The sequence below is a fragment of the Aotus nancymaae genome, unplaced genomic scaffold (assembly GCF_030222135.1).
Source record: "Aotus nancymaae isolate 86718 unplaced genomic scaffold, 86718_ANA_hifiasm-v0.15.2.pri h1tg000040l, whole genome shotgun sequence".
Taxonomy (NCBI): Eukaryota; Metazoa; Chordata; class Mammalia; order Primates; family Aotidae; genus Aotus; species Aotus nancymaae.
The window spans coordinates 124,626,622-124,639,961 of record NW_026988454.1 but is presented as its reverse complement, the minus strand read 5'-3'; the positions used below and the strand labels follow the sequence as shown (position 1 = coordinate 124,639,961).

The 13,340-nt window shown below is 44.8% G+C and overlaps 1 protein-coding gene across 2 annotated transcripts in view; it reads left to right on the top strand.

The window, feature by feature from the left end:
- Window positions 1-13,340, top strand: part of CMTR1 (cap methyltransferase 1) — a 48,740-nt gene that overhangs the window by 15,440 nt on the left and 19,960 nt on the right. For both annotated transcript variants that reach the window (XM_012464339.3, XM_012464338.2), the window contains exons 5-10: window positions 2,910-3,002; window positions 4,784-4,855; window positions 6,025-6,119; window positions 6,225-6,297; window positions 11,293-11,491; window positions 12,241-12,359. In XM_012464339.3, coding sequence (XP_012319762.1) covers window positions 2,910-3,002; window positions 4,784-4,855; window positions 6,025-6,119; window positions 6,225-6,297; window positions 11,293-11,491; window positions 12,241-12,359 — 651 coding nt within the window. The remainder of the gene's footprint in view (window positions 1-2,909; window positions 3,003-4,783; window positions 4,856-6,024; window positions 6,120-6,224; window positions 6,298-11,292; window positions 11,492-12,240; window positions 12,360-13,340) is intronic.

Sequence of the window (13,340 nt, the reverse complement as noted above, 5' to 3'; positions counted from 1 at the left end):
TACCTGCAGCTGGTTGCTGGGTGTGGGCTTTCATCTCAGAAGTACCTGGTGTTTTCCACGTCTTCATTCGGGCATGGTGGCTCACACCTGTAATCCCAGCACTTTGGGAGGCCAAGGCGGGTGGATCACCTGAGGTCAGGAGTTTGAGACCAGCCTGGCCAACATGACAAAACCCCGTCTTTGCTAAAAATACAAAAATTAGCTGGGCGTGGTGAGGTACACCTGTAATCCCAGCTACTTGGGAGGCTAAGGCAGGGGAATCACTTGAACCCGGGACGGGGAGGTTGCAGTGAGCTGAGATCGTGCCACTGCACTCTAGCCTTCCCACCTGGGCAAAGAGTGAGATTCTGTCTCAAAAACGAAAACAAACCAAAAGCCCTATAAGTAAGTAAAAGTTTGTAAGTAAGAGTTAGGTCACATGTCATTTGGCAGCCATTTCCTCACAGCAGGTGAGTCTGGGTGTCCATGGGTGAATATCCAATCCTGGGATTACCACAGGATAAGTGCTCAGTGGCTACTGTAGCCTAGGAATGCAGAGGACAAGGTATGACCCTCCGGACAAAGTCCACTCTGTAGGTAGTCCTAATAGTCAGACTCCCATAGGGAGATTGAATCTGCTTTTTCTTTTTTCTTTTTTTTTTTTTGAGACAGTCCTGTTTCATCGCTAGGCGCCAGGCTGGAGTGCAGTGGCATGATCTTGGCTCACTGCAACCTCTGCCTCCCGGGTTCAAGCAGTTCTCCTGCCTCAGCTTCCCGAGTAGCTGAGACTACAGGCGCGCACCACCACGCCCAGCTAATTTTTGTATTTTTAGTAGAGACAGGGTTTTACCATATTGGCCAGGATGGTCTCAATCTCTTGACCTCGTGATCTGCCCACCTTGGCCTCCCAAAATGTTGGGATTACAGGCATGAGCCACCACACCCGGCCTGAATCTGCTTTTTCTTTTCAAGTTTACATGAACTTCTTGTTCTCTAGAATTTATAATTTATAACCAAATTGATCACCTTTATGCTTAAAGGTAATAGATTTCAACAGGAGAAGCAGCCATGATTCACTGCCAGATTCATGGACAAAAGGCTTCAGTAATTTTTCTTTTCAACTTTTTCTCTATTGATGCTGGTCGGCTTGCCCTCAAGACCTGGCATTGTGATACCATTTTATGGCTTTCAGAGCATGTAATATTACTTTTAATCACATTGCTTCAATTTGTAATGGTGACTCTCTCCTCCACACTTGCTTGGGAGCCAATATGTGAAGCTGCCATGCAGGTTAGCCACCTGTTTAGGTTTCATAATCCATGTTTCTCTAGCCTGGCGGCACTTACTGCTGCCTGCATAGTAGAATCATCTGGGGACTTCTAAAAACTTATCCCCAGGCCTCACCTCAGACCAGTAGAATCTTATACTCTGGAGGTGGGTCTCAGGCATCAGTGCTTCTGAAACTTTTGTCTGAGACAAGGTCTTGCACTGTTGCCCAGGCTGGAATGCAGTGACACCAACACAGTTAACTGCAACTTTGAAATCCTAGGCCCAAGATATCCTCCCACCTCAGCCTCCTGAGTATCTAAAACTACAGGAGTGTGCCACTATGTCTGGCTAATTTTTTAGACTTTTTTTGGGTAGAGACAGTCTTGCTATGTTGCCCAGGCTGGTCTTAAAGTCCTGGCGTCAAGCAGTCCTTCTATCTTGGCCTCTCAAAGCATTGGAATTACAGGCGTGAGCTACTGTGCCCAGTCCCAGGCATCAGTATTTTTTATTTATTTAATTTAATTTAATTTTGTTTTATTTTAGAGATGGAGTCTCATTCTGTTGCCCAGGGTAGAGTGCACTGGTGCAATCTTGGCTCACTGCAACCTCCACCTTCTGGGCTCAAGCGATTCTCCCACCTTAGCCTCCCAAGTAGCTGGGATGTGCACCACCATGCTCAGCTAATTTTTGTATTTTTAGTGGAGATGGTGTTTCACCATGTTGGCCAGGCTGGTCTTGAACTCCTGACCTCAAGTGATCCACCTGCCTCAGCCTCCCAAAGTGCTGGGATTACAGGCGTGAGCCACCACACCCACCTGCATCAGTACTTTTTAGAAGCACTGCAGATGATCCTAATGCACAGCCACTGTGAGAACCACTGCTTTGGCTTGATAGGAAGGTAATTGAAAAATTAAGAGGAAGCAGCCATTAGAGATGTCAGTTTTTGTTCTGTCTTAGAATGTCAGAATGAAGGGCTAGGAATCCTTTTTACCAGTTACTGGGTTGTTTTGTGAATAAGACTTTGAAACGCATTGGGAGATGAGACTCATTGCCATTTTCTAAAAAATTTTATTTATTTATTTTACTTTTTTTTTTTTTTTTAGAGACGGTGTTTCACCAGGTTGGCCAGGCTGGTCTGAACTCCTGACCTCAGGTGACGCACCCGCCTTGGCCTCCCAAAGTGCTGGGATTACAGGTGTGAGCCACTGCTCCCAGCCGACTCACTGCCATCAAGTCTTTCTGATATACTTATTTTGTCATAGACCTACATCAATGTGATTACTGACTATTTACTTCTCTGTGTCTCCCCTGCTCTGATTGCAAACCCCTTTTGCCAAGGACCATGTCTTATTTAACTCTGCATTCTGAGCACTTAACACATAGTAGGTATTCATTAAATAATAATGGAACAAATGAAAGAAACCTTAGTTTTGGGAAGTTTCTAAGGATTCTAACCAGAATTGGAGCTGGCCTTTAGAAGTTAAACTTTAGAATTCTGGCTCTCACTTCATATGTCTGACCATTGCATTTGGCTTCAGCAACCTGGACCCTTCTCGGTGTGTCTCGGTCCCTTCTGCTTGTTTTGGGGAAGTCCTGATGAGTGGGGGTTTGGCTTTGAGGGTCTGTCTTACCTGTCTTACATGCCTCTCTTTTGTTTGCAGCCCAGTGCCTGTGAGCAGGTGTCGTGGTTCCCGGAATGTACCACTGAAATTCCTGACACTAAGGAAATGAGTGATTGGATGGTTGTGGGAAAGGTAGGCTTTCAAGAAATGTACCCTGACTCCTTGGCACTCTCCCAACTTTTCACTTGCTCAAGTCTGGTATGTACATGTACTTGCAGTTTAAGAAAAATGTGAATCTGACCATCCAGGTTGGTAGGAATAAAGCTGTGTCAAGAGGGTGTGTCATGAGCTTTACAAATAAGCCCCCCTGGAGATGTGGCAGGTTTTTTCTTTTCTCCTAGTTATTTAAATTGTAAGGCAAACAAAATATATAAACTCTGTCTTCTTCATGGATGCCTTTTGAAGTTACTTATCATATATATCTGTGTATATTCTTATCACTGCTAGATGAAAAGACATTGTCCCTGTCCTCAGAAAGTAATGAGGGAATTGTTACAGAGGGAATTTGCTTAATTTTATTCTGGAAAATTGTGAGAATAAAGTAGATGGCTACCAAATCAATATGGTCTCGAGGGCACTTCTCCAAATATATGTACTCCTGGGGATCTCCAAGATCCTTTCAGGGGGTCCACAAGGGCAAAGCTATTTTCATAATGATATTGAAAAGTTATTTGCACTTTTCACCCTCATTCTCTCACAAATGTCCAGTGGAGTTTTCCAGAGACTATGATTAATATTACAGTAGATTGAACGAAAAAGCAGAGAGGAAAATCTGGCCTATTAAGCCGGATGCTGAAGAAATTTGTAAAAGTGGAAAACACTACCACTCTCCTCATTAATTTCTTTTTTTTGGAAATACGGTTATATTTCATGAAAAATATTTATGTTAAGTCTTTTAAACTGAATTTTAAAATATTTTTTAAATCTCAGTTTTAATTTCTAATAATAGAATTATTTGAATTCTAGATAATGGATTACCTATCTATTATCTATCCCACATAAACAAAAATTCTTTAGGATCCTCAATAATTTTTAAGAGTGTAAAACCTGAGACCAAAGAGATTGAGTTTCACTGGTTTAAAGGTGGCTTCACTCATATGGAGGTTGCACTTGATAGCCCCGTGAGACCCCTTAGAGTCCTTGTTTTCTTTTTTTTGTTTTGTTTTGTTTTTTCTTTTTCTTTTTTTGAGACAGAGGTTCGGTCTTGTTGCCCAGTTTGTAGTGCAATGGCGTGATCTCAGCTCACTACAACCTTCACCTCCCGGGTTCAAGCAGTTCTGCCTCAGCCTCCTGAGTAGCTAGGCTTACAGGCATGCACCACCACACCCAGCTAATTTTGTATTTTTAGTAGAGATGGGGTTTCTCCATGTTGGTCAGGCTGGTCTTGAACCCCCGACCGCAGGTGATCTGCCCACCTCAGCCTCCCAAAGTGCTGGGATTACAGGTGTGAGACACTGTGCCTGGTGAGTCCCCATTTCTGAAATGCTACCAGGTCAGTGCCTGGTATCATGCATTTGTACTCACGACAGAGTGAGAGATTTCCTGGTGGAAGGATAAGCTTTTGTCATTTGAGGCATTCCCCATCCTTCTGCCTTTGTGCTCCAGGGGTAGACAGCTTGAATGTCTCCTTCCTGTTTGGTTTTTCTAGCCTCAGTATTCATGAGTCTTGTGTCCATATGGTGCTCTACTCAGAGCTTCTGGGGTGGGGGTGAGGGGTGCTTCATCTCACAGCCATCTGGCGAAGAGCCAGAGGGATTTAGGATTTTCTCTTTCCCACCCTTCAGGGATTGATGTTTCTTGGCAGAGAACCAAGTTCCTTCTTGCTCTATTCACTTGAAACCCTAATTTCTTCATTCATCCCCCACAAATGTAGTCACGTGTGGTCATTACTTACTGCTTTCTTCTCCCTGTAGAGAAAGATGATTATTGAAGATGAAACAGAGTTTTGTGGGGAAGAGCTGCTTCATAGTGTGTTGCAGTGTAAGGTAAGGCCTTGTGGCTAGAACCAGATACGAAAACCTTGTGGGAGGTGATTTGCTGGACTTTTCCATTTCTTCTTTGGGTTTGTTGTAGGAAAGCTAAAGTTAAGATTTCTCCAGGAGATCAGATGCGTAGCTTGGTTTGTATCTGCAAATTTTCCTTTTCCCTGGTAACTGTCCTGCTCTGTGGTGTTGTGCTGCTGTCCCTGTGGTCAGCAGCCAAGAACAGATCCACCTAACCTCAGTGTGTCTGTTCATTGTAATCCTGAGAGGGCCTGGTGTAGCAAAAGGTTTGGAATCATTCTTCAGCATCAGATAGACCTGCATTCAAATCCAAGATCTACAGTTTTTTTGCTGTGTGACCTTGGCCCAGTTCCTTTAGTCTGTGAGTTTGAGTTTCCTAATCTATAAAATGAGGAGAAAATACTCATTTCTCAGGGTTGTTGTGAGAGCTAAATGACATAGTGGTGTGAAGTACGTGGGTGAATATTAGCCCCGCCTTGACACTTTTTGGCCTTATTGGGAATCACATTATCTGGGGCAGAATGAGCCAGGGAAACTCTGAGGAGGAAATGGGTTGAAGAAGAAGGCAGGCCTCAGACCAGCCTCAGAGATTTTATTTTTTGGCAGGCATAGGGTTGGGAATATCCATAAGGTGATTGGAACTCAGGTAATGTGAGGATTTCTTTATCTAGAGAGGAAATTGATCAGGGGAGTTTGAGAGGAGAAAGGATCGCTACTGTGTGGTAGGTGCCATCAGAAAACCCTGGTCTTATTTGCTTGTTTCTCCTCTCTGTAAATGAGCTCTAGTCAGGTAAGCCTTCATATCAGAACTTTGATCCCCTGGAAAGTAGCTGCTGGTATGGGATGGAGAAACAGATTTGCTATGAGGATTAGCAATGCCCAGAGGTGACTCTGTGTGTTGCAATGGGTGCTGTTTTTTAACCACTTGCCGTGTGCCAGGCACCTGCTTACATTTTTTTTTTAACCAATTTACTGGCAAGGTAGTCAGGAGAGTGATTGAGCAACCTGTCTAGGGTCACACAATAAGACATTTCAGAGCTGAGATGCCACAGGAACCTTGTTCCTTGGAGGGCTGTGAGTTGGGCATTGCAGGCTCTTAAGACCCCTTTCCTATCCTGGAGCTCACCTTGAGGTTCTGATTCTCTGGGCAGAGTGTGTTTGATGTCCTGGATGGGGAAGAGATGCGGCGAGCTCGGACTCGGGCCAATCCCTACGAGATGATCCGAGGAGTCTTCTTTCTAAACAGGTTTGCTGACATTTCCCTTCCCTCCCTTGATGCTCCCTGCTCTATCTTTTCAGTTGAGCCTAGTTTTCCATACATCTGGTACTTTTCTGTCTTGCTTTATTGCAGGGCAGCAATGAAGATGGCTAACATGGATTTTGTGTTTGATCGCATGTTCACAAATCCGAGGGACTCTTATGGGGTGAGAACAAGATTCTGCTTCTGAATTCATGGTGCCAAGTGGGTTTAAGCTTCAGTGGCTCAGCCATTGCCATTTTTTCAATGCTAGGAGAGTATTCTGGCTATGTGATGGAGATATTTTGCTTTGAGCTCCTCAGGTAGAGTCCCACAGTGCTTCTGTGGTCCCAGGAGTGAAGCAGTTGTCTCCAGGGCTTCAGTCCTGGAATCCAAGCCACTAATCCTACAGAAGGTAGAATAGAAGGGTGAATACTATTTTTATACCGCAAGCTTATTTTCCAAATTGAAACTTGGTGACATCACTTGATTTGGGTGCTGTTTCTGATATCAGAAGGGAGTACTGGGAAATATGGTTTGAGTGTTGGATGAAATGTGGGCATTTCAGTGGGCATTTTCACTGATCTGTTTAAAATCAGTATTGTATCTGAAAATCTAGCCTGTGTTGTTGGAATGCAGTGGGGAGGGAGGTAGCATTTATGGAGCAGGAGGGATCACTTAAGTTTAGACCTTCTTTGGGCCTCAGCTGCCTCATTCTGAAGTGAGCCCTACCAACCTGCCAGAGGGCTGGGGTAGAACCAAAAGGCTCTTAAGATTTGTCCCAGCACTAAGACTGTAATTTCAGACTGGGAGGCTTTCCTTCTCTGCTTCTCTGAACAAGCTTTGTGTGGGACCGTAATTATAAGGCTTTGGCCCTTCTCAAGAAGTGGTAAAGTAAAATGATTTTCTACTCTGCTGCATCTCATTTCTCTGAACATAGACTCTCCATAGTGATAGAGAAAGAAAAAAATAGGAAATTTCATTCTAGAATTCCCTTAAGGGTTTTAAAGCATTTTTACTGGTACTAGAAAGTTACTTTTCTTTGACAATGACAGGGCCAAGAGCCAGCTACTATCCCCCAACCTGTTTCTGCTTCACTCACTCTCATTCCACTAGACCCCCTGATTATCCACTGGCTAAAGAAGCTTATTTTCCAAGTTCTTTAATGTTTCAGCTCCACCTACCTAACTGCTTCCTCCTTGCTGGAAAAACTGGCATGTAGCCCCTCTAGCCATTACTCATTTTTCGCTCCCAGGCCTCCCTCTCCATTCTCCAGTACCAGCAGGCAGCACAAAAGGGCTCTTGGAATTAGCATCTTGAGAAAATTAGGTTGATATAATGTTGATTTAATTTTCGGAGCTCCAAATGATTTCCTTTAAACCCCTGCCTGGCAGAGGAGCTCGCTCTGTCAAGCTGATGGGAAGTCACAGTGTCTTTTTTGGCTTTTGAATATAAATGCCTCCAGCAGCTGGTATCTGGTTATTGCCTTTTGCTGTCATGAAAATGAAGTAGGCACCAGGGTTGTACCATTCAGGTCTAGTGTAGAGATGTCAGTTACATAGCAGAAGGCAGCCATGTTTGTAATGCTTCAGGCAGCTTCTTGACCTGAATTGATTGTTAGTGGCCATGGAGAATCGCCCTTTCAGAGATGTTTCTCTATGCTCCACTATAAAGTGATTTCTCTCGAGTCCCTAGGAAAAGTGTTTTCCTCTCTCTTTTCATTTGCATTTTCCCCTGAGGACCAGAGTTACAGCCAAGCCCAACAGGCTCCATGTGGTTTTCAGGCAAGCAGAGACACTAGAGCGGTCTCCAGCAGTAGAGGAGTGACTGAAGGCCCAGACACATACCCACGTTTGCTAGGGTCATAGTGGCTTTTGGGTCAAGCAAATTACAGACGAAGAGCAGGAGAATTTGAAGCTTGGAATGTGGAGAGATTAGGTGATGGGGAGAGCGGACTCTGAAGTTTTTAAGTAGGTCTGTGGTGCTGCAGGTTATGGTAAAAGGAGAAAAGGGGCAAGGAGAGGAAAAGAAGCTATAAGCAATAACTGGAAGAGACGAAGGAGGGAAATTTAGATCCTTGGCATATATGGAAGCATATTATAAACTGTTACATTATGTCAGGGGTTCACATGCCTGCGGATGTTGTTGAGACAACGTTGCCTGTGAAGCATTGCAGAAGGCAACTGAATGTAGATCTTTAAGTTTCAGTCCTAGCTAAGAGGAAGTAGACGTCATTTTTCTAATTTCCATTGAGTGTGGAGTACTGCTGTACTCAGCACTGGAAAGAGAAAAACATTGAAAATGATAAGAGTTTTGACTCTGAGGAAATTGATCTGATTGACTGTAATAGTATCTTGCATTTATTTAATACTTTACAGTTTATAAAGCTCTTCAATATAGGATACTTTGTTTAGTCCTACAACAGCCTGGAGAAATACCTGCATTAGTCCCAATTTATAATTGAGCAAACTCAAGCTTAATGACTTAAATTGTGTGCTTGCCCTTGACTGCACTCATTAAGTGGCAGGGTTAAGAACCCCAGCTGTCCTTTCTGTGAAGAGACTTCCTGGCCATGACCTGTAAGGGCCACACATCTTGAAATGCCACACAGAACGAGGTCATACTCATGCCCCCTTTTCAGGGCTGAAGTGCTCTCGTTGATCGTTCTGCATCCTTCTCCCAGTCTTCCATTGGACCAGTGGTTCACTCAGAGGGCACGGCCAGTGGCACGGAATCTTATTTTCCCTCTTTGCAGTATGTACAGGGCTTAAACTCGTGACCCCTGATTCATCACCACCAGGCCTTACTTGAAGATGCTACATAATGTTCTTGGTAAATACCATTAGTCTTTTTTGTGTGCAAATGAATATAATCCAAAAAGATGAATAATTGATGGCTCAGAAACAAAGAATCCTTGGGCAGCTTAGTAGGGAAGTGGGGAAAGAATGATTAAGACCCAGCACGCCTGGGGTGGGCTTCTTACAGAATGATGGCATTTATTTTTAGCTAAAGACACTTTCTCCAGAGAGTTTTTCAGTATTTTGGTAAAGCTAGAATAGCTATCATCAGAAGAAAGGCCCATCTCACCTATAAGTGATTGGGTTGTAAACATTAGTATGTCTGTTTCTTTCTTGTGAGTGTTTCCCCTAAAGCTTTCTGATCGTTATCTAGCAGCTGCAGAACTCTGGACCAGCACTTAGCCGTGCTGAACCTGTAGAGAGGGAAGACTAAGGTTCCTAAGCCCCTTCTGGCTGAGTGTTTATTGTGGTCTGAAGCCAGCTGTAGTCTTCTGCAGTTTAGAACTCAGCCTTTTGTTGTCACCGGTGCAAATGATTCATCCTCTCTGCTGTGGAGGGTGGGTAGAATTTCACTGTCTAGGGCTCAGGTATGGGTAAGAGCATACCTAGCATTTGCATATAAGAGAAGTGTAAACATACAATATGGGCCAGTACCAGGTTTAGCATAAATGTGAGGTTAAGAGATAAAGCTAGGCCAGGCATGGTGACTTACGCTTATAATTCCAACACTATGGGAGGCTGAAGTGGGAGGATTGCTTGAACCCAGGAGTTTAAGACCAGCCTGGGCAATACACTAAGACCCTGCCTCTAAGGAAAAAAAAAATTGGCTAAGTGTGGTAGTGTGTGCCTGGGGTCCCATCTACTCAGTAGGCTGAGGCAAGAGGATTGCCTGAGCTCAGGAGTTCAAGGTTTCAGTGAGCTATTATTGCACCACTACACTCCAGCCTGGGCTGAGCGAGACTTCGTTGCCAATAAAAAAAAAAAAAAAAGAAAGTAGGGGAGAGAGCGAAGTCTACTCAAGGGGCTACAAATGTAATGATGCCAAAATTCAAATGAGGATTAGTCAGTCCTGAGTTGGTTGGGTGCTCCAAGGGTTGCCTGGAAGCTGCTGTTGTGGCACACCGGTATTTCCTTCCCTCTCTTGTCTTGTCAGCTTCCAGCTGTGTCCTACCCCAACTCCCCACCCAGCACTGGGCAGGAGAAGAAGAAAGGGAGTGCAAAAAAGGAGGGAGGCCAAACGCAATGTGGTGTCTTGGATTGGATCCCAAACAGAAAAAGAACATTAGTGAAATCTAAATGAAGTCCAGAGTTTAGTTAATAGTAATGTATCAATGTTGGTTTCTTAGTTTTGACAAACATACCATGGTGTAAGGTGGTAACAAAAAAACTGGAAACTGGGTGAGGGGTACAAAAACTCTGTACTATCTTGGCAACTTTTCTGTATATCTAAAATTATTCCAAAATAAAAAGTAATTGGGATTTTTTAAAAGGTGGTTGGGAGAGCCAAGGAGGAAGGAGAGAAAGGAAGACAGAGGCTATGATGGGGAAAGGGGGGTTCCTGTGGCTGGGAGAGGGTGATGTTAGAGCCCCCCAGCCTTTGGTTGGACAGGAAGACCTGAGTCTAGAGGTTAGGTCAACTGGACTCTGATTTCACTTTGTTGCAGACTGGCTGTGAACAGATTACTTTGTGACTTTGTATTTTCGTGCCTCTTTTTCCCTATCTGTAATGTGGGGCATATTCTGTACAGTAGGACCCTTGAAAGGCAGGCTATGGTGAGGAAAACACTCTGAGATATAAAAAATGCACAGTCAGATACCCATCAAGATGTTTTTGTTTTTTGTTTTTGTTGAGACAGGGTCTTGCTTTGTCTCAGGCTTAAGTGCAGTGGCGCAATCTCAGCTCACTGGAACCTCTGCCTCCTGGGTTCAAGCGATTCTCCTGCCTCAGCCTCTCGAGTAGCTGGGATTACAGGTGTGCACCACCATGCCTGGCTAATTTTTTGTATTTTTAGTAGAAATGAGGTTTTGCCATGTTGGCCATGCTGGTCTTGAAACCCCTGACCTCAGGCGTTCTGCCTCTCGGCCTCCCAAAGTGCTGGGATTACAGGCATGAGCCACTGTGCCTAGTTCAATGAAGATGTTTTTATGAGGAGTATGAGCTAGGCCTGGTGATGTGATAGGTGTTGTGGGTATTTTGAGGGTGGGTGAGGCAACACTAAAGGGCATTGATCACCAGACGATGTATTTCCTGGGTGCTATAGCCATGGTGGGAGGTCTGGATTGTACTTGCTGAAAGGCTTATTTTACTCCCTGCATTCTTCTTCCTGTTCTCCATTGAGCTGTCTTGTTTTCCTTCCTCTCTTGTCTTCCACTTGCCTTTGCAGAAGCCACTGGTGAAGGACCGGGAAGCTGAGCTTCTGTACTTTGCTGATGTCTGCGCAGGCCCAGGCGGCTTCTCAGAGTATGTGCTGTGGAGGAAGAAGTGGCATGCAAAGGGCTTTGGAATGACTTTGAAGGGCCCTAATGACTTCAAGCTGGAGGACTTCTACTCTGCCTCCAGTGAACTCTTCGAACCCTACTATGGTAGGGACACTGAGGAGGGTACTAGGAGGTATGAGGGACAGCCCCTCTATGGGGACTTCAGGTCAGAAGCAGTTGTTATCCACATGCCATGTCTTCTTTCCTAGGTCTCTTACCCTGGGGTTCACAGTTCATGTCAGAATCTTGGTTCCCTCTGGACTATCCCTTTTTACCCTGAGCCTGCAGAATACAGGTCAAACACTCCCTCAGCAGATTCTCATCAAGGCCATATTAATTCCTCCTTTCAGGAGCACTCTGCTTTTGTGGTGGCAGGAGATAATGAAACTGCCTGATCTCTGGCTGAGAACTGGTAGGATTATTAAAAAATACAAACCCCACACCCATCTCTAGTCCTCTGTGCCAGGTGCGGAATGCACTGGGTTGCAGACAGCTCGGCAACCGCATAGCAGTCCCTCTGCTCTATGTTGATTGTAATTTGGCAGCAAATCCTAAGTCCTTTCTAAACAGTACTTACTAAAAAATTGATGCCTACATGTAGATGCCTTAAACAGAACTTGAGTCTTGAAGAGAAAGGCCCAAGAGTTGATGACTTTTGGCTGGTCAACTCCTTGGGGACTGTGTTTCATTATAGCAGAGTACTATTCTTCCTCCTGGTCCATCACTGTAAGGCAGCCTTGCAGGATGGGCCCTAGGTTTTGAGACACCTGATGCCTGTGTTCACTGTCCCAGAGCACTCATGTCCCAGCTCCTGACATGTATATAAACTCACAATGACTCTTGTGTTCTGACAGGTGAAGGTGGGATTGATGGAGATGGAGATATCACCCGCCCAGAGAACATCTCTGCTTTTCGGAATTTTGTCCTGGATAACACAGATCGCAAGGGTGTCCACTTTCTGATGGCCGATGGGGTAGGTTACCTTTTTTCCATAGACTGATGCATTAAGGATTTGTTATTTTAGAGGTTTGAGAATTGTTTTTGTTTGATTTGGTTCTTTAGCTGCCCCCAAAGATGGTATTTCACAATTCAGATAGTAGGGAATGCATTTTTATTCTTTTTGTACATATTTTTTATGATAATTTTGTAGAGACTGTGATGTTGTGGATACCTTTGCCTGGAGCAGGGTGATCTTGGTGTTGCTGCTGGTGGAAGCTGTAAGCCTCTCATAGGCTGACAGATGGCCGCCTAAGCAAAGACGGCAGCACAGGGGAATCCACGGGAGGCTCTTGTCAGGGCTGGGCTAAAGTGAATGTTCAAGAGGCCTTGTCTACAGGCAGCTGCTTGAGACACAGAGGGAAGCCCATTGCAGCTTTGTTCAGCAGAAGCTCTCACCCAGTAATCTGACAATGCAGGTGTTCCTTTCTGGAGTGAGCCACCACTTACTCTAGAGGAAGGACAGACAATGTGGCAGCTGCTCCAGGGTCATATAGCTAAAGTTGAGAAAAGCCTCTGGGCTCTTTGAGTGGCCTCTCAAACAGTAGCTGTGAGGACAGTGAGGGAAGGTGGGCATGATGTCAGCATGATATCCAGAGATGCCCAGGCTCACCAAAGCACTGTGCATGGCAGGAAACAACAGATGACAGGCTTGGGGCTGGCTGTGAGGGAGGGGCTGCTCTGGCTGAGCAGATGAGGGAGTCTGATAGTGCTTATGAGGCAGCTGTTGCAGTGCGGTAGCTAGAGTTGCGAACTCAAGGGCTTTCTTCTTCAGCAGTGTAGAGGGTGACCTGGGCTTTTTTTTTTTTTTTAATTGACCCCATAATCAGGCATGCATTTTGAGAGAAGCGTCTTTAAGTCTGGAAGACATTGCTAAACATTTTTTTTATCCTGAGTCCTTAGCTATCACTTTTGTAGAACTGAGTCAGGGAGACCTGGCCTGGCTGGGGTCGTTTCA